At 47.5% G+C, this 18,134-nt stretch overlaps 1 protein-coding gene across 4 annotated transcripts in view; it reads right to left on the bottom strand.

Annotated features, from left to right (window-relative positions):
- Positions 1-6,195: 6,195 nt before the first annotated feature.
- Positions 6,196-18,134, bottom strand: part of CSMD2 (CUB and Sushi multiple domains 2) — a 274,223-nt gene continuing 262,284 nt past the window's right edge. For all 4 annotated transcript variants that reach the window (XM_086863203.1, XM_086863206.1, XM_086863204.1 and 1 more), the window contains 7 exons: positions 16,820-16,885; positions 15,888-16,049; positions 13,783-13,895; positions 13,166-13,253; positions 11,726-11,864; positions 10,405-10,579; positions 6,196-8,165 (listed from right to left, as the gene is read on the bottom strand). In XM_086863203.1, the coding sequence (XP_086719329.1) occupies positions 10,420-10,579; positions 11,726-11,864; positions 13,166-13,253; positions 13,783-13,895; positions 15,888-16,049; positions 16,820-16,885 (728 nt within the window). In that variant the 3' untranslated portion in view covers positions 6,196-8,165; positions 10,405-10,419. The remainder of the gene's footprint in view (positions 8,166-10,404; positions 10,580-11,725; positions 11,865-13,165; positions 13,254-13,782; positions 13,896-15,887; positions 16,050-16,819; positions 16,886-18,134) is intronic.

Genomic DNA, 18,134 nt, shown 5'->3' with positions numbered 1-18,134 from the left:
CCAGCACATCCAGGGATGCTGCTCCAGCTGATCCCTCTGCTGCCAGAGCCAGCAGAGCTTCCCAGAAAGTGCAGAGAGCAGTGGTGAGAGAGCTTTGACCTTCCTGATCCATCCTGTGCATCCCAGGAGGCTCCAGCAGCTGGGAATCCAGAGTCTGGCAAAGCTGGCGTCTGGGAAGACTGAAACAAACAGGAATTAATTAAAATTCCGAAAAGTGACTGTCTGGAGCTCCTGGCTCTCTGTCCCACCTGCTCGTCCCTCGTGGGTTCTCCTGGGACCAGCACACCTCAGCTGATCCCTGCTATCCAAACCTCACCATCCAAACCACGGCTTCGTTTCCAAGCAAAACCAGGTGGGATCTTTCCAAATTATTCTAAAAGCTTTAACAATCTGCTACTGCAGCCACAAAATTCCCGGGAATACGGATGGGCAGAGTCCAGTGTCCTGCCTGCCTTCTGTGGGATGGGAAAAGCAAAAGGGAAGAAGGGAAAGGGAATAAAGGAACCACTTTGGGATTGCACCAATTCTCCCTCAAGACTTGAGACCACCCACAGGAGCTTTCCTTTGCTCCCCAGCTCCTTGGAAAGCTGCAGATAAAGAGGAAAGGAAGACTTGGGATAAACGATAATCCGGAATAATTAAATTAAATGAGCAGGGACACCCTCCCATATCCCAGGTTGTTCCAACCTGGCCTTGGACACTTCCAGGAATGCGGCAGCCAGTTTCCCTGGGAAATCCATCCCAGCCCCTTCCCACCCTCCCAAGGAGGAATTTTTTTCCCAAAATCTCATCTAAAGGACATTTTTTATCCCAAAAGGCACCGTGTCCCCCTCGGTTATCCACAGTCACCCACGGGGACCATCCCGAAATCCCATCCCGGTGACATTCCCGTGGCCATGAATAATTCAGGTACACCAGGAAAGTTTCCCGGGGCTGCTGCATGGATGAGCCCAAATCACCTGGAGGAGGTGAAGATGAGCTAATCACATTTGTTTTCTCTTGAAAGCTGATTAACCGCTAATTAGAACATTAAACAAGGGCTTAAATACGTAAATGAGCAGCTGAGGACAGAGCTCCTTATTGGAGGTGCTATAAAATTCCTGATTTTTATTCCTTTTATTTTCATTCCTTTTATTTTTATTCCTCCTGGACCCAAGCTGCCCTCACCAAGAACTCGGGCTGCCCTTGGAATGCCAAACACCTCGGATAAAATGACATCAGGAAGCTGGGGTGTGAATTCTGTGTAACATGGAAAAGGGTGGCCGTTTGTATTCAGGGGCCCGTGGTGGCGAGCGGGTTTCTGCCTCTGAAAATTAGGAAAGGAGCAGGATTTCTCCTGGAGCAAATCACCTCCACCTAGAACTCAGGCTGCTCTTGAAGTGCCAAAGACCTCTGACAAAGTGACATCAGGAACTTGTGCTGGGGGGAGTTTTCTTTCCCCTGGAAAAGAGCCGCTGTTCGTGTCCTGGGGCCCGTGGTGGCGAGCGGGTTTCTGCCTCTGCGAATTAAGAACGCAGCAGGAGTCTCCTGGTCCCAAACCATCCCCAGCTGGAACTTGGGTGATCCTCTGAATGCCAAAGGCCTCTGACAAACTGACAGCAGGAACTTGTGCTGGGGGGAGTTTTCCTTCCCCTGGAAAAGAGCCGATGTTCGTGTCCAGGGGACCACGATGACAATGAGCTTCTGCCTCTGAAAATTACAACTGGAGAAGGATTTCTCCTGGACCCAAGGCATCCCCACCTATGTCACCCTGAAAACTCAGTTTTTCCATCTTGTTGACATAATTTCTAAGAGCTTTCCCAGGTCAGTGACTGTAAACACAGATGTGTATTCATTCTTTCTGGTACACGTCCTTCGATGGACGTCTCACACAACCAGTGTGATTGGGAAGGTGCAAACCTGACTATCCAATCCCTGGTCATTGCCCAGAATCTATAAATAGTTGTAAGTTGTAAAGAATAAACCCAGGTTTTTTTTGTCAGTTGTAAGAATAAAACCAGTTTTTCCCTGTCATAGGGGAGCTGTGTTTGTGTGAGTCATTGTGTGTCCTACAGCGACACTCCTGGAGCTGGGGCTGCCCTTGGAACTCCAAAGGCCGCTGACAAGCTGCCATCAGGAACTTGGAGAGGTTTGTTTTCTTTCCTCTTGAAATGGAAATTGTCCAGGGGCTCATGGCTGTGTCCACAGCCTGCACCACCGCATCATGCCGGGAAATGTTCTTAGTTCCTTCTCTGTCTGAGCTTTTAGGGTTTGGCATATTGCTTCCTTGTGGTCTTGTATTGAAAAGCCGCTCAGGCTATCCACGAGTCTTCACAGAAATGAAAGTGAACGTGGTTTATTTCTATCTTTAGCACATTTTTATAGGGTTTGCCAGGGTCTCCGGGCCAAGCAAGTTACCATTGGCCAATGCACACGGGTTTACATTTTATCTTTCATACACAAGGATATTGTTTTGCTTTATTCTCTCTCTTGCAGGAGAGTTTCAAGGACATTAGCCCTTAATATCACCACTTATACCGAAGGCTGGTTTGTGCAGACAGGCCTTTACTAAAATATCATGCCCACCTTCTGTTAGAATGTTCTCTACAGTCTTGCCCCAGTTTTTTGTCTGACACTCACTTCATAGCCCAGCTAAGTAACTGTTTTACCACTGGGCTTTCTTTTGGGCTACTCCATGCTCCCCCAGACCCAAAAATTTTAGGAGGTTTACAGTCCAGTCCACACGTGCCTTGTGGGTTTGGTTGTTAGAACATCACAGTATAGCAACTGTCCCTCTCCCTTTGGGGCTTCCCAGGACTCCAGATCCTTTCCATGGTGTTCCTGAATATGCTGAGGGAATTCTTGGGCCTTTGAGACAACACAGAGTGAATGAGCTGGGTCCTTCATCTGCCTTTAGAATTTTCTTATTCAAAGACAAATATCTTTTGTCTGGCTTCATGGAGAAAGCGTCCCTTAAATCTGAAAGAGCAAACTAGATTATTTCTAGCATTAATGCTCTTTTGCCAGTAAAGAATACAAATTCTCTACTGTCCTATTGCCAGCTCTCATATCCTGGACCTCTCTATATGCTCCATCAGGTTTCTGTGAGACTTAAGCTTAGAAGAATTTAAGATTTTAGAGATGCTGAGGCCTTAATTAAAAATCAGCCTTGTTAAATCTAATTAAAATAAATAAATAGGCTTCATTAAAATTAAAGGTAGATAGAAAAACTTGGCTAAAATCAGAGGTTAATCATTGGCTAATAACTAATTGTGTGTCAACTTTATGTTTGTTCAGCTGGGCTGTAATGAGAAACCAAGAATCTGGTAAGGAACTTTGTCCTGCGGTGACTTTATGATGTTTGATTGTATCCCAAATCGCCTGGTTCATGTTCCATATTAAATTCTGCACCTTTAGGATTGGCTCTGAGAGGGGAGGTGGGGAAGGAAGAGCCGCAGTTTGAGCTCTGGGTGCGGCTGTGGGAATTCCGGGACCTTTCCAATGTCCCTAAAAGCGCCTTGACCGAGGTGCTGATGAGTGAGGAGCCTCATTAAAGAGCTGCCCGAGACTGATTAGCCATGCAAACTTACCCAGAGCCCTCTGCTTCCTCCTGCCAGCTCTCCCAGCTGCTCTTCCCCATTTTATTCCCCCAAAATGCCCTCTGGATGCTCCAGCTCCTGCCCCTCCCTCCCTGGATTTTTTCTCTCGGAAGATTCCCAGTGGATGCTCTGCCTCGCTTTCCTCCTTTCTCTGCTGCTCTCTCCAGCTTTATTCCCCCCAAAACGGCACGGTGGAATCTCCAGCTCTCCCAGTTTCCCTGATGGTCCCTCCCTGTTTATTTTCCCCCAAAAGATTCCCAGTGGATACTCCAGCTCCTTCCAGCTGTTCCCTTTCCCTGGATTTTTTTTCCCGGTGGATGCTCCAGCTCCTGCTTCGCTGGTCTCTCCCTGTGTTTTTCCCCAAAAGATTCACAGTGGAAGCTCCAGCTCCTCCCACTCGCTCTCCCACTTTCCCTGCTGCTCTCTCCCTGATTTTTTTTCCCAAGAAGATTCCCAGTGTTGATCTCGCCCTGTTTTTTCCCCCCAAAAGATTCCCAGTGGGAGCTCCAAGCTCTCCCAGTTTCCCTGCTGCTCCCTCCCTCAATCAGCAGCCGCTGGAAGAGCCGAGAGGAGCCGGGGGGGTTTCAGGGATCTTTCCTTCCAGGGAATGCAGGCAGAGGAGTTGGGAGATGAGAGACCTTTGGAAAAGCACCAAATTCCTCTTTTGGAGGAGATTCCAGGGCTGGAATTTGGCAGCAAAAAATGCTTGGGAAATGAGGAATTCTCGACAACACCCAAAAGCTGAGCCTGGGTCAGGGATTAAATCCCAAATACAGAGGGAAACCCTGGGAATTGGAAGCAGGAAGAATCCTGGAATGGTTTGAGTTGGAAGGAACCTTAAGGATCATCCAACTTCACCCAATTCCAACACCTCCCACTATCCCAGGCTGCTCCAAGCTTGGACATTTCCAGGGATGGGGTGGCCCCAGTTTCTCTGGGAAGCTCCGTGGACTCCAAAGTGTTTTGATCCTCGTCTCTCCCTCAGAATCCATCGGAAATCCAGCAGGATCCGTTCTGCTGCCCCAAAATCCCAACGAACGCGCCCCAGGCTCATCCTGCCAGGAATTAGTCACACCAAACATCCCAAAAAACCTCAGCTCGCTTTTCCCCGCCCTTATTTTGGATCAACCGACCCAAGGAGGGAATAAATCCAAGGATTAATTGGGAAAAGCCAAATAAAAGGCACTGGAGAGCATCAAATCCATACGGGAGCAGTCACGGGACATCAAAGACCCTGCCAGGGCTGTTTTCATCCCAAATTTCCTTGATCCCAGGTTAATTCCTGCCAGTCATCAGCCATGGGGAGAGAGGAGGCGTCGGGCTCCGAACTAAAACCTCATTAAGGCAAATCTGAGCTCCTGGACAGGAATGCGGGGGCTGGGAAAGGGGAAGGATCCTGTTCTCCCTTCCCATGGGATATCCCTGATCAAATCCTGCTGGAAAAGCCAAACCCATTCATCCAAATCCATCCAATCTGCCTGAATTATCACCCCTCCTGAAACCAGGATGCGCTTCCCAGCAGCTGGAAAAGTCGGGAATCTCCATCCATTCCCGCAGGAGTGGTGTGTGCGCATCCAGAAAATCCCGGGATCAACCTTTTGGAATTCACACACACACCAAAAACCAAAAAACACACAAACAAAAATCCCCAAAAAAAACCAACCAGACAAAAAGGCACCAGGGGGCTGTAAGAAAAAGCAATGCAAAAATCGAGATTTTTTTATTATTCGGAAGTCCAAAATTGAAAATAGCTTTGAAATTCCGCAGGGAACGCCGGGAACACACGGAAAAGCCTCATATACAGAGACAGATAAATTAACTGGGAATTCTGCAGACAAGCCAGGGACATGGAGAGATTCCATATGTACATTTTTATGGAAACCATTTATACACTTTATTACATTTACAAAAAAAAGCTGATTTTTTTTTTTCTACTACTTTTTTTCTTTGTTTTTCCCTACGATAATGAAAAAAAAAATTACATTTTGTTTTTTTAATTTATTTTTTAGCTGTACAAACTTTTAATTAATAAAAATATATCTCTGTACAAAAGAGGGATTTGAGCTTTTTTTGTGTTTTTTATAATTTTTCTCATTTTTTCCCTTTCTTTTTCTTCATTTTTTCCCCTTTTTTTATTTTTTTTTCCATTTTTTTCCCTTTTATTTTCATTTTTTTCCATATTGTTTTTTACCATATGCAAGTCCTCTGGGCACAAGGATGGAGAATGGCATGGAGCAGATCCCACACAGATTGCAAAAAAATAGGATAAACCCCTTTTTCCACTTCCTTGGCTCCCTGGGCAACAGCAGGAAAAGGGAATTCATGGATCCAAACAGCGAATTCCGTTGAAGTCGAGTTCCCCCTTCTCCCTTCCTGGGTGGTTTTAAATATTTCGGATTTATTTTGCACTCCTGGATGTGAGATTCTCCTCATTTTTCCATGGAATGAGAGGGAGCCACGTGTGGGAAGCCCATGTGCATCACCTGGACCAGTCAGGAGAGGATTCCCTGGAATCTGGACAGGAGTTTGGAAGGATCCAAGCTCTGCTTCCAAGGATTGTTGGAGTTTTGGGTGCTGGAATTGGGATCAGGACGTGTTGGGGCAGAGCAGAGCAGGGGGCAGGGTTGGGCTGTGGGGTTTTTTTAGGGATAACTGAGCTTGGGAAAGGCCAGAGATGGGCCAGGAGAGCCCAGCTGGAGGCAGGGTAGGATCCAAGGATTCCAAGGGGTTCTCCCAGCCTTGTTCCAGCAGTGGCAGGATGGAACAATGGAGAGGGGACAAGGGAAAAGGAGAACATTCCCTTGGAGTCTCACTGGGATTTGTGTCCCATGAGCTGGGAAGGACAGACACCATCCCAATCCAGCTGGCATTTCACCCTGGAATCCTCTCCAGGTGGGAGCACAGCCGACTCCAGTGTCCCCAAATCCATGTGGGAACATTTCCCTGACCCCTGCCCACACGGGGCCGGGGCTCTGGCTCCCACTTCCCAGGGAGAAATCGGCACCTTGGTGGGATTTTTGGGAGCTGAGGTGGCATTTTTGGCAGGCTGGGAATTCTGCTCCCTCTGGGAGAGCTGAAGGAGAGCCAGGAGTAAGAAAAATAAAACTTTGATGTATTTGCACCCAGAAAATCAAGGCTAAACCAACAAAAATTCCCAAATTATCCAATGGTTTTCAGCAGGCAGAGCTTCAGGGAGGAGAAAATCCATGCTGGAACTGGAGCATGGATGGAAACTCCGTTCCAGTGGGTTCATTCTGATCCTCCTTGGAGCCTCCTGGACTCAGTGACCTGGGAGTGGCACCTCTGCTTCCCCTGATCCCAAAATAAGTGACTCCAAGCAAACTCTGGATCACAAGGATGCAGAGGAGGGAAATGTCAGGCTGCCTTCCCTGCTCCCACAAAATCCCAGGAAACCTCAGTGCCCCTGGGAAGTAACAGGAGCAGCTCGGGATGGGAATTAAAACTCTTCCTGCTTTGTCCTTTGGAGGATCAGTCTGAAAAGGGCAAAGGTTTTGGGAAGCTTTTGGGGGAATTAGGGTTTGTTGAGTTCTTTTCAGAGAGGATTTTTGTCCCTTTGGATATTCCTGTTCCTTCTGGAATTGTCTGGCAGCGAATTCCTGATCAGGGATTTGAGCCCAGCTCCAATCAGGGGGAACACAGCGCAGGAAAAGCCCAGCCAGGAATGCCCAAAGGAAAATCAAAGACAGGGAAGAGGGGAAAAGCTTTGAGAAGCTTTCCCAGGTTTTGGGAAGGCCCCATTTGGAAAACTCTTCCTGGGTAGAAAATCCAACAAAGAAATAACCCAGAAACACAAATACAGAAAAACAAATCCTTGTCCTGGATGCAGTGAATTTCCATGAATCCAGCCAGGAATACCCAAAGGAAAATGAATCACAGAGAAGAGGGGAAAAGCTTTGGGAAGCTTTTCCCAGGTTTTGGGAAGGTTCCTGTTGAAAACTCTTCCTGGGTTAGAAAAACCAACAAAGAAATAACCCAGAAATCCAAATGCAGAAAAGCTAAATCCTCATCCTGTCCCATCCAGGTGTTTTCCATAAATCCAGCCAGGAATGCCCAAAGGAAAATCAAACACAGGAAAGAAGGGGAAAGCTTCCCAAGGTTTGAAAAGCTCCCATTTGAAATCCCTTCCTCTGCTCAAGCCCTGGGGTAGAAAACACAACCAAAAAATAACCCAGAAACCCAAACCCAGACACACAAATCCTCATCCTGTCCAATCCGGGTGTTTCCCACCAATCTAGCACCTTGTGCACGACTTCTTTGTTGCCCAAGCTCTTCCCAAAGTTTGGGAAGCTCCTTCCAGGAGCACTGGGAGCAGCTCAGGAAAGCCTCCCACCGCCAGGCCTTCCCAAGGTCTCGGAGCGGCGTGGAAGGCGGCAGCGGAGCCGGAGCAGAACCTTTGGCTTGGAGATCCAGCAGGATGGAGCAGGTGGATCCAGCAGCCCTTCGGGAATTCCAGGGAGGTGCAGCAGCTTCTCCGCAGCCTCGGCAGGGGCGGGAGCAGGGAGGTGGGGAGGGGATGGATAGATGGAGAGGTGGGACAATCATCCACTGGACACTGATCCCAGGAATCTGGGAACGCAAAGACTTGGTTATGACACATGGAAATGCTGGAAAAGTGGCTCTGTTATCCTAAAACTGGAGTATTCCAGATAGAAGGGCTCTACAATCCACAATGAACTTTAGATTACTTGAAACATGTAAATCCCAGATCCCTGTGCAAAATTCCCCATCTGGAGTCACCCAGGGAATGATCCCTCTCAGAGATCCATTTTTCCATTCCCATTTCTCTCTGCAGTAGAATTTAAAATTCCAAATCCCTGTGCAAAAGACCCACAGGATGCTTTGGGCACTGCTGGGACCACTGCTCCCACAGAGCTAAATGAGAGTGGGATATTGGGATGAAATTCCTCCTGATTTCCAACCTAAACCTTCCTTGGAGCAGCTTAAGGCTGTTTTGTCCTGTCACCCCTTGGGTCTAACTCCTGGCTCTGCCCAGGACATTCCAAGACCCACAAGATCCCTTGGGCAATCCCGGGCCTCCTCTGACCCCCTGCTCTCACTAAAGAGAGCTAAAGGAGAGTGGGATACTGGGAAGAAATTCCTCCTGATTTCCAGCCTAAACCTCCCCTGGTTCTTAAGGCTGTGTCTTCTTGTCCTATCAACCCTCATGTCCAACTCTTTGCCCTGCAAGAACCTTCCAGGACCCACAAGACCCCTCTGACCCGCTCCTTCATTAGAGCTAAAAGAGTAGGCTTAGATGGGAAATTGGGATGAAATTCCTCCCTGTGAGGGCCATGAGGGGCTGGGATGGAATTCCCAGACAATCTGTGGCTGCTGGAAATCTTCAAAGCTGGCTTGGAGCAAGCTTGTCTTGGGGAAGCCCTCACTGCCCACAGAACCAGCTGAGCTCTAAGAACCCTTCCTGATGCCTCAGGATTTCAGCTTTTCTGTTTTTCATCTATTTGTAACCCTGCAGTTCTTTAGTGTGTAACTCCAAACTCCACACACAGTGTGAGCTGCTGCTTTCCCATTTGGGTCAGACACAGCAATTCCTCTGCAGCCCTGGCAATCAAGGACACCTCACTGCCTCAGGCCCCCAGAGATGGAAACAAAAGGGAGTTGGGGGCAGCAAACTTGGGGGAAATGACTTCATTACCTGAAGCTGGAATTGGGAGATTAACCCCAATATGCAAATGGTCCAAACTTATAAAAGTGTGAAACCCCTGACCCGTGGTCCATTTTGGGTGCAGCCCCTGGGGGGCTTTGTGTGCCTGGAATGTCCCTGGAGGCCCCTCAATAAACAGAACTGCTTTTTATTCCCTGGATTTTGTCTGGCCTCTGTTTTTAGGTGTCCCTAGAAGGCATCAGTTTCTGGGAAATGATGTTTTCACCATTTATTATCTCACCAGTGAGACCTCTGGAGAATCCTCTCCAGCTACAACCCCCAACAACTTCACACAGTCCATGGATCCCAGAGAACCCCTCCAACTCCACACACTCCATGATCCAACAAGAGCCCTTCCAACTCCACACACTCCATGATCCAACAAGAGCCCTTCCAACTTCACACATTCCATGGATCCAACAAGAGCCCTTCCAGCTCCACACACTCCATGATCCAACAAGAGCCCTTCCAACTTCACACATTCCATGGATCCAACAAGAGCCCTTCCAACTCCACACATCCCATGGATCCAACAAGAGCCCTTCCAACTCCACACACTCCATGATCCAACAAGAGCCCTTCCAGCTCCACACACTCCATGGATCCAACAAGAGCCCTTCCAGCTCCACACACTCCATGATCCAACAAGAGCCCTTCCAACTCCACACATTCCATGGATCCAACAAGAGCCCTTCCAGCTCCACACACTCCATGATCCAAAAAGAGCCTCTCCAACTCCACACACTCCATGATCCAACAAGAGCCCTTCCAGCTCCACACACTCCATGATCCCATGAGGGCCCTCCCAACTCCACACGCTCCATGGATCCCAGAGAATCCTTCCAACTCCACACATTCCATGATCCCAGAGAACCCCTCCAACTCCACACACTCCATGATCCAACTGTAACCCTTCCAACTGCACACATTCCATGATCCCAGAGAATCCTTCCAACTCCACACACTCCATGATCGAACTGGAACCCTACTAACTCCACACACTCCATGATCCAACTGGAACCCTTCTAACTCCACACATTCCATGATCCCATGAGAGCCCTCCCACCTGCACAGGCTCCATGACATCCCTCCAGGATGCCGAGGGGACAGTGGGGACGGCAGGGGTGGCCCTGTGCCACTCACCGTGTGGGGACAGCGCTATACAGCCGTGCACACCGTGCTCACTGTGAACTCGGCCTCGCTGGCCATGATGTCCGAGGGCTGCAGGTTCCGGTCGTACATGGGGTTCTCGAAGGTTCCCCTCATGTTGGTGTTCTCGTGGCCAGCGTAGCCATTGAATGGGACTTTGGGTCTCCTCCTGCAGGGTCAGGGACAAAACCCACACAGGTGACAGCCCTGAGGAAGGGCACTGACAGGGGAAATGCCTGGGGATGGAGCTGAAAAATCCAGCTGGGGATTTGCAGCATTGATCAGGTGTGGGAAATGCAGGAACAGAGAGATCTCAAAGCCTTGAGCACACAGACCCAGAGACAGAGATGGACACAGAGTCTGACCTGAGAGCTGGGAGAAGGCTTGGAGCTTCACAACAATGAAGCTCTACAAACATGAAGTAAGAATAGAAGCTTGTAGTTTAAGAAGAAATATGTTTTAAGCATGCTTTAAGCAAGTAAAAGTATGCTTTATATAAGTGAATAAATATGTTAAGTAAGGTAATAGAGATTTTGAAGTTTAACATAAAACCTGTTAAAGAGTTAGTAAGAAATTATAGATATAGCAATGTAAGTTTCTGTAGTGTTCTATGATTGGATGAAAAAAGATGCATAGCAGCAGAATTGTGTGAGACGAAACAATTAATGATTGGTTTATGAAGATGCTGGTGAGCTTTTGTCTAACTTGTTGATTGGTTAAAAAGTTTATGCAAGACATTGTAACTAGAATTTAGATGGCTTCTGAGGTGATGGTGTTGAATGTAACATCTGAAGTGTCTCACTCCTCCATGAGACTGATGGGCTATGCAATAAAACACTTTTTCTAACATCACTGTTGGCCTCACCTGCTCTGATCCCAATAATCAGGAACAAACCCAAGTTTACACCACATTCAAAGCCATGGGTGGGGGAAATTAGCTTTTTATCCTCCTGAATGTGGCTACAAATCCCATTAATGGCCAGCAAAATCCTCTCTGCTCTCCTCTCCCAAACCCTCACCCCACCACGCTTTATTTTCCCACCTCCTGAATTAAACCAGCCCAAAAGGAGGTGATTTTAAGCCCAGCTCACTGATACTTCCCTCAAATCCCTGAATTTCTTTCACCTTTTGGAATTCTTGCCCCAAACCCACCTGAGTTCACAGAGATAAAGCACAAACCCCGCAATAACCTCCCCAACCCTCTGTTTTTATCCCACCCCCGATTTAAACCAGCCTAAAAGCGGGGGATTTTAAGCCCAGCTCTGACATTTCTCTGAATTTCTTTCACCTTTTGGTATTCTTGCCCCAAACCCACCTGTGTTTGTAGAGATAAAGCACAAACCCTGCAATAATCAGGGCGATGAAAGGCACAAGGATGGCGGCTGCCACGGAGCTGCTGTTGGATGCAAAGTGGTGGCCGATGGACTCGGGATCGTTCTCCATCATGCTGATGTCTGGAACACAGCAGAAAGGAACACATTTCCCACATTTCCAAGCCCCTGCTGGGGGAAAAGGGCTTGGCTGGAGGTGCAGGTGACACCAGCAGCAGAGTGAAGTGGTGCTGGAAAAGGGAATTTAAAAATGGATGTGCAAGGATGGAGATCCAGCCTAACTTAGGCCTCACCGTTTTTTTTTAGATCTGTATTTAAAGAGAGGTGTAAATTGATTCATTTTGCCAAAAAGATCCATCTTTTTGGATGTTGGAAATGGAAAAATGGAAAACTCCCCAGAATTGCTGAAGGGTTCAGTCTGCAGCCTTGGAAAGAGCTTGGGTTAATGTAATGATGAAGGTACACAGACATTGGGTAGAGAAATTATAAACTTACGTTCCAATAATTAAGAATATGTCTTAAGTAGGTAAGAAATTGTATTAGGTAAAACAGCTTGAGGTTTAAGCTGTAATAGTGTGAGTTACAGAGATCTAGAAACTGTAGTGGAGGGGTATGTGAGTATGTGACCTGCCAGCTTAGTGGCTCAGAGACAGATGTAGTGCAGCAAAATTAAGCCAAGGTGAGAGGTTAATAAGTGAAAACAAGTATTGTGTCCACTGTCTATTGGGCCAAAATGTTACATATATTTACATATAATATATTGCAGTGCAAAGAGGAAACTTGTGTCTTCCTTGAGCCATGGCTGATTTGTTGCTCCTCTAAATCTCACACCTTGGGACTGATATCTTACCAGGCTGCTTGAGCAATAAATCATCTCAAAACAAGGTGGGCCCGTCCCTGGTTCTTCATCTCCACACTTGGGTGCATAAAGTTGGGCTTTAAGGAGACTCTGATAAGCTGCACTAACAAGCATCCATAAAGGTGACGAGATCCCAGCAATCCTGAAGGATTAAAGAGCTCAAACCACGCTTTAAGAGGTATTTAGGAGCTTAAACTTCGGGTGGTTTAAGCTCCCAAGAGCCGCTGTGACTTCTGGTGGAGACACTTTCTGTGGGGGGGATGGGATTTGGGCTTGGCAGGGATCTGGGAATTTGGGAAAAAAAACATGTCCAGGTGTTGTTTGTGCTTCCAAACTTTCCTTTCCTTTGGAAAGCAGCCTGGTTATCCCTCGTTTTGTTCCCAAATTATAAATTTTATCGTTTATTTTTATTGTTTTATTGTTTATTTTGTGCTGTTTGTCTCCCACAAACCTCAAGTTCAGCAGAACTTGGGAAGTGCGGAAAATTCAAGCCAGGGATTGGAGAAACATTCCCTGCCTGGAAACCCCCAAAATTGAGCTTTTGGAAGAGAAAAAGGAATTTTACCAAGTCTCTGGAGGCCAAACTGCCCGAAGCCTTTGCCACGCACGAAACCCTGGTACACGAAGGTGCCACTTGAGGACTCCGATGAGACCTGTGGAGAGTGGAAATCAATGGATTTATCCAACATTCCCCTGAATTTAACACCCAGCTCATCTCAGCCCCTTCCAAGCACATTGATTTGATGCAATTCCCCAGAAAATCCTGGAATTTTTTGAAGAGTTTCACTGCCCAACAGATGAAAATTCTCCCGTCTCAAAGGAAGGGAAGCCAAAAAAAATCTCATTTGCAATAAATCGAGAGGACATTGCTGATTCCAGAGGGAGAGGGAAGAAGTGGCCATGGGTCAGTCAGATCCACTTTTTTTTCCAAGCTCCAGTGGATCCCTAAAGGTCTTGGGAAACTCCCAGACACAGGCAGAGGGTGAGGAGTTGGCTCCATTAGGGAAAATCAGCCCCACCTGGAATGAATCCCACTGGTTTTTCCTCCAGCATTACCTGAGAGATGATGGATTCCAAACCCCAGGGCAAAAAAAACAACTCCTAGCTCTGGGAATTACCCCTCAGCTCAGGGAAGGGAAATCCAGGCTGGGACAGCCGTGGGAAGGGGATTTGTGCACTCACATGTCCATCCAGAGCCCATTTGTCATTCCGGAACTTGTTGGCAAAGATCTCCAGCGGCCCCATGATCTGGTACACCTGGAGCAGCAGGTGCACATCTTCCTTCTTATAAATCCCTGGAAAAGAAGGGATTTTGTTGGCTCTGGATCACTCTGGCTTGAAATAATCGAGTGGGAGGGCAGAGAAACCACATCAGGGTTTGAGTGGACACCAGCCCTGTCACTGGGATGCACTGGGAAACACAGACCAGGATATTGAAGATGTTTTCCACATGGGAAAGGACTCAATTTCATATTTAATTAATATTCAGGTTCTGCTACTGGATCAGGAAGACCCTGGTGCTCCAGGAGGGCAGGGACATGGAACACTCACGGAATCATGAGCTGGAAGTGACTCCCAAGGACCATCAAAGTCCAACTCACATAACTTAATATTTTTTGCCAAAAGTTCCAAGTCCTACCTCAGGTGCCTCCAGGGATGGGCACTCCAAACCTCCCTGGGCAGTCCCAAGGCCTGACCACCCTTTCCATGCAGAAAGTTTCCCTAATATCCAACCTGGCACAGGTTGAGGCTGTTTCTTCCTGGGAGCAGAGCCAGCCTGGCTGCCCCCTCCTGTCAGGGAATTGTGGGGAGCCCCTTGAGCCTCTTTTTCTCCAGGCTTCACCCGGAGTTCTCCAGACCCTTTCCCAGCTCCATTCCCTTCTCTGGACATGCTCCAGCCCCTCAATGTCTTTCTGGCCATGAGTGACCAGAACTCGACACTGTAGGAATCCAGAAATGGAGAGACATTTCTCTGTTTGTTCTCCAAAAAAGTATCAATCCTATTTGCTATTGACAGAAAGGCTTCAAAATATCCCTGGGTAAACCAGGATTTATAGAAAATTAAGTAGAAAGTAGTAAAATGTTTAATATGCCACTGAGGTGAAAAATATAGATTTTAGAGGGGTTTAATACATGGAGTAAAGGTGAAGGAAGAAAAGTGTGGTTTTTAGCTCTTCTTCCTCCGTCTTCTCCGTGATCCTGCAGTTTTTGAGAGCACAAAGAATGATTGGTGCAGTTTCAGTTACGTAGATATAGAAAACTTATTTGTTAAAGTATAAGAACAATACACGTGTCTGTAGTTAATAGGGTAAAAATTGATATAAAAGTGAAGCAGCCGTGTGGTTTGGGGCCACTTTGTGCCATCAGAGCAAAATGAGCCAGGTTGTGGTGAATTGAGCTTGTGCAGAAAGTCTGCAGAGACCTGCCAAGTTCTGTAATAACATCTAATAAACAGGAGAAATGAGATTCCAAGCAGCTCAGGAGTTTCCTTCAAACCCAGAGAGCTGAGATAAGCGAGACTCCCCACTTTGGGAGGATCCCAAAGGAGCTCAGCCCAAAGGGGACTGAGAAATCCAGGAGGAAAGAAAAATATAGAAGTGTAGAAGAAGAGAGAGAAGAAAAAGAATAAAAGAGATTACAGACTCAGCCCTGGAGGTGTGGCAGCAGCGCTGGCACAGGAGACAGTCCCTGCCCTGGTAGTGCCAATGTCACTCCCTCCCAAAGTGCCAATGTCACCTCTTCCCAAAGTGCCAATGTCACCCCTCCCAAAGTGCCAATGCCACCGTTCCCAAAGTGCCAATGCCACCCCTCCCAAAGTGCCAATGTCACCCCCTCCCAAAGTGCCAATGCCACCCCTCCCAAAGTGCCAATGTCACCCCTCCCAAAGTGCCAATGGCAGCCCTCCCAAAGTGCCAATGTCACCTCTTCCCAAAGTGCCAATGTCACCCCTTCCAAAGTGCCAATGCCACCGTTCCCAAAGTGCCAATGTCACCCCTCCCAAAGTGCCAATGTCACGTCTTCCCAAAGTGCCAATGCCAGCCCTCCCAAAGTGCCAATGCCAGCCCTCCCAAAGAGCCAATGCCAGCCCTCCCAAAGTGCCAATGCCACCCCTCCCAAAGTGCCAATGTCACCCCTCCCAAAGTGCCAATGCCACCTCTTCCCAAAGTGCCAATGTCACCCCTTCCCAAAGTGCCAATGTCACCCCTCCCAAACTGCCAATGTCATCCCTCCCAAACTGCCAATGCCACCCCTCCCAAAGTGCCAATGTCACCCCTCCTGTCCCTCACCGGACACCTGGAGCTCCACCCCGCTGTGGTCGATCAAGGTGGCGTTGACCTTGCTGGTGGTGGGGTCGAAGCTGGTGACAGAGAGCATGGCTGGCTGCTTCTTCCCCAGGTACTCGTAGGAGCCTTTCCACAGGGAATTCCTCGCAAACACATCCGCAGGCACTGGAATTCCAGCAATGGGAGACCCCAAAAAAAGGACAGGAGCGTTTCCATTTTTCAGGGAAAGAAACAGAGCAGGATTTCTGCTCACTGACAAAAATTAAATGAATTTAAATTTATTTAGTTTTATTATAAATATATTAAATGTATTATAATGATAGTATATTATAAATATCTTAATATTATGTATTATAGTATTTGTTATAAATTATATATTATATTAATTAACATATAGTTATTACAATATTTATTTTATACTATGTAAATATATATTCATTATATATTAAATATAGATTACATATTAAATATATAAATATTAACTATGTATTAATATATTAAATATGTATTAATAAATTAATATTATATTTCATTATATTTAATATTTTTAATTGTATTTTAAATATCTTAAATCCCACCTGCTCTGTGGGTGCCATCACCATGGGTGAACACAAAGCCAAAACCAGTGCCTTTAATTTGGATGTTGTGACCAAAAATTCAAGGCAATTTTAAAAAATGAACCAACTCCCAAAAGAATTTACTAGGAAAAGTTAACTTGAAATAAAAAAGGTCAACTGTACAGAATCCTGGAATGGCTGGAGTGCTCTGAGAAGGGTAGTGGGTGTTGATGCCCAGCTCCCATAAGGATCCTGCTGGCTCTCCAGGGAACAGGACGGGGTGTGTGGCAGTTTCCAGAGCGCCCAGGAATCCAGGAGGGTGGATGTGATGGGGTGCAGGGATGTATCCATGGGGATCAGCCCCCCATGGACCCTCACCTGAGACCTTGGCGAGTGGCGGCTCCCGTGCAGTGCCCACAGGCCTCCCGCTGGGACGGACATCGGCTGGGACAGAGGGGAAACTGGTGAATATTGAAGGCTCTGGCACTGTCCATCCCACAATTCCTGAGGCTGGAAAAGCCCTCCAAGGTCACAGACTCCAAGCTGTACCCGGTGCCCACCTTGTCGCCCAGCCCAGAGCACTGAGTGCCACATCTGGGTCTTCCTTGGCAACTCCAAACCTCTCTGGGCAGCCCCTGCCAAGGCCTGGCCATCCTTTCCATGCAGAAATTTTTGCTAAAATCCAACCTCAGCTCCCCTGGCCCAGCCTGAGGCCATTCCCTCTCCTCCTGTCCCTGTTCCTGGGAGCAGAGCCTGACCCCCCCGGCTGTCCCCTCCTGCCAGGGACTTGTGCAGAGCCACAAGGGCCCCCTGAGCCTCCTTTGCTCCAGCCTGAGCCCCTTCCCAGCTCCCTCAGGAATTCTCCAGCCCCTTCCCAGCTCCCTCAGCCCCTCCTGGAGCTCCAGCCCCTCCATATCCCAAATGGAGGAGCCCAGAACTGGACACAGCACTCGAGGTGTCCCTCACCAGGACAGGGGACAATCCCCTCCCTGCTCCTGCTGGGCCATCCCTTGTTGGGAAGGTAGAATTAGAAAGGAATTATAAATATGACTCTTTAGCCAGAAAGGCTAAGGAAGAAATACAAATGAAAGCACGGTTTGAGTAATTCAAAGAAACTGGGCTGGTATGACAGAACACATTCTTTCCCCCAGTAAAACAGAGACCCCTCTCCCCAGCCTCATAAGGAAAGGTCTGAAGGACCCTGAGATAACTAAAAATATGCAAAAGCAGCAATTTCTATAGGTCCCACACAAATGTTACTGTATTAGTATGCTTAGAAAGATTGGTTAGTGAAGGAATAGAATATTCAATGTATAGATTATATAAGTGATTGCAAAAGAGAGCTCTCTCTTGCTACGCTCTCTTGCTGCTCTCTTTCCTGCTTGTTCCTGCTCTTCTTTATCCTCTCTTTCCCCAGCTCTCTCACTTCTGTTCTGTCACTCTCTTTCTTAGCAATTTTAAGTGTTGAACTCATGTATTCATATTTTACCCCCTTTTGTATTGTTTTCTCTGAGCCTGCTTTGAGCTCTATCTGCTGGCTCACAGCAGGCTCTCTCTCTCTCACACCCTGAAATAAACTTCTAACATCTCACTCGACTACAGAGGTCTCTGCCGTGTTTGGGACTGTCCAGCACCCCAAAAGTGTCTCGTACACTCCTGATCCAGGCCAGGTGTCACTAGCCATGTGGGCACA

Source organism: Cyanistes caeruleus, chromosome 26 (assembly GCF_971803275.1).
Source record: "Cyanistes caeruleus chromosome 26, bCyaCae1.hap1.1, whole genome shotgun sequence".
In the NCBI taxonomy this organism is placed as follows: domain Eukaryota; kingdom Metazoa; phylum Chordata; class Aves; order Passeriformes; family Paridae; genus Cyanistes; species Cyanistes caeruleus.
The sequence above is the reverse complement of the archived record's forward strand: the minus strand, read 5'-3'. Positions and strand labels throughout refer to the sequence as shown.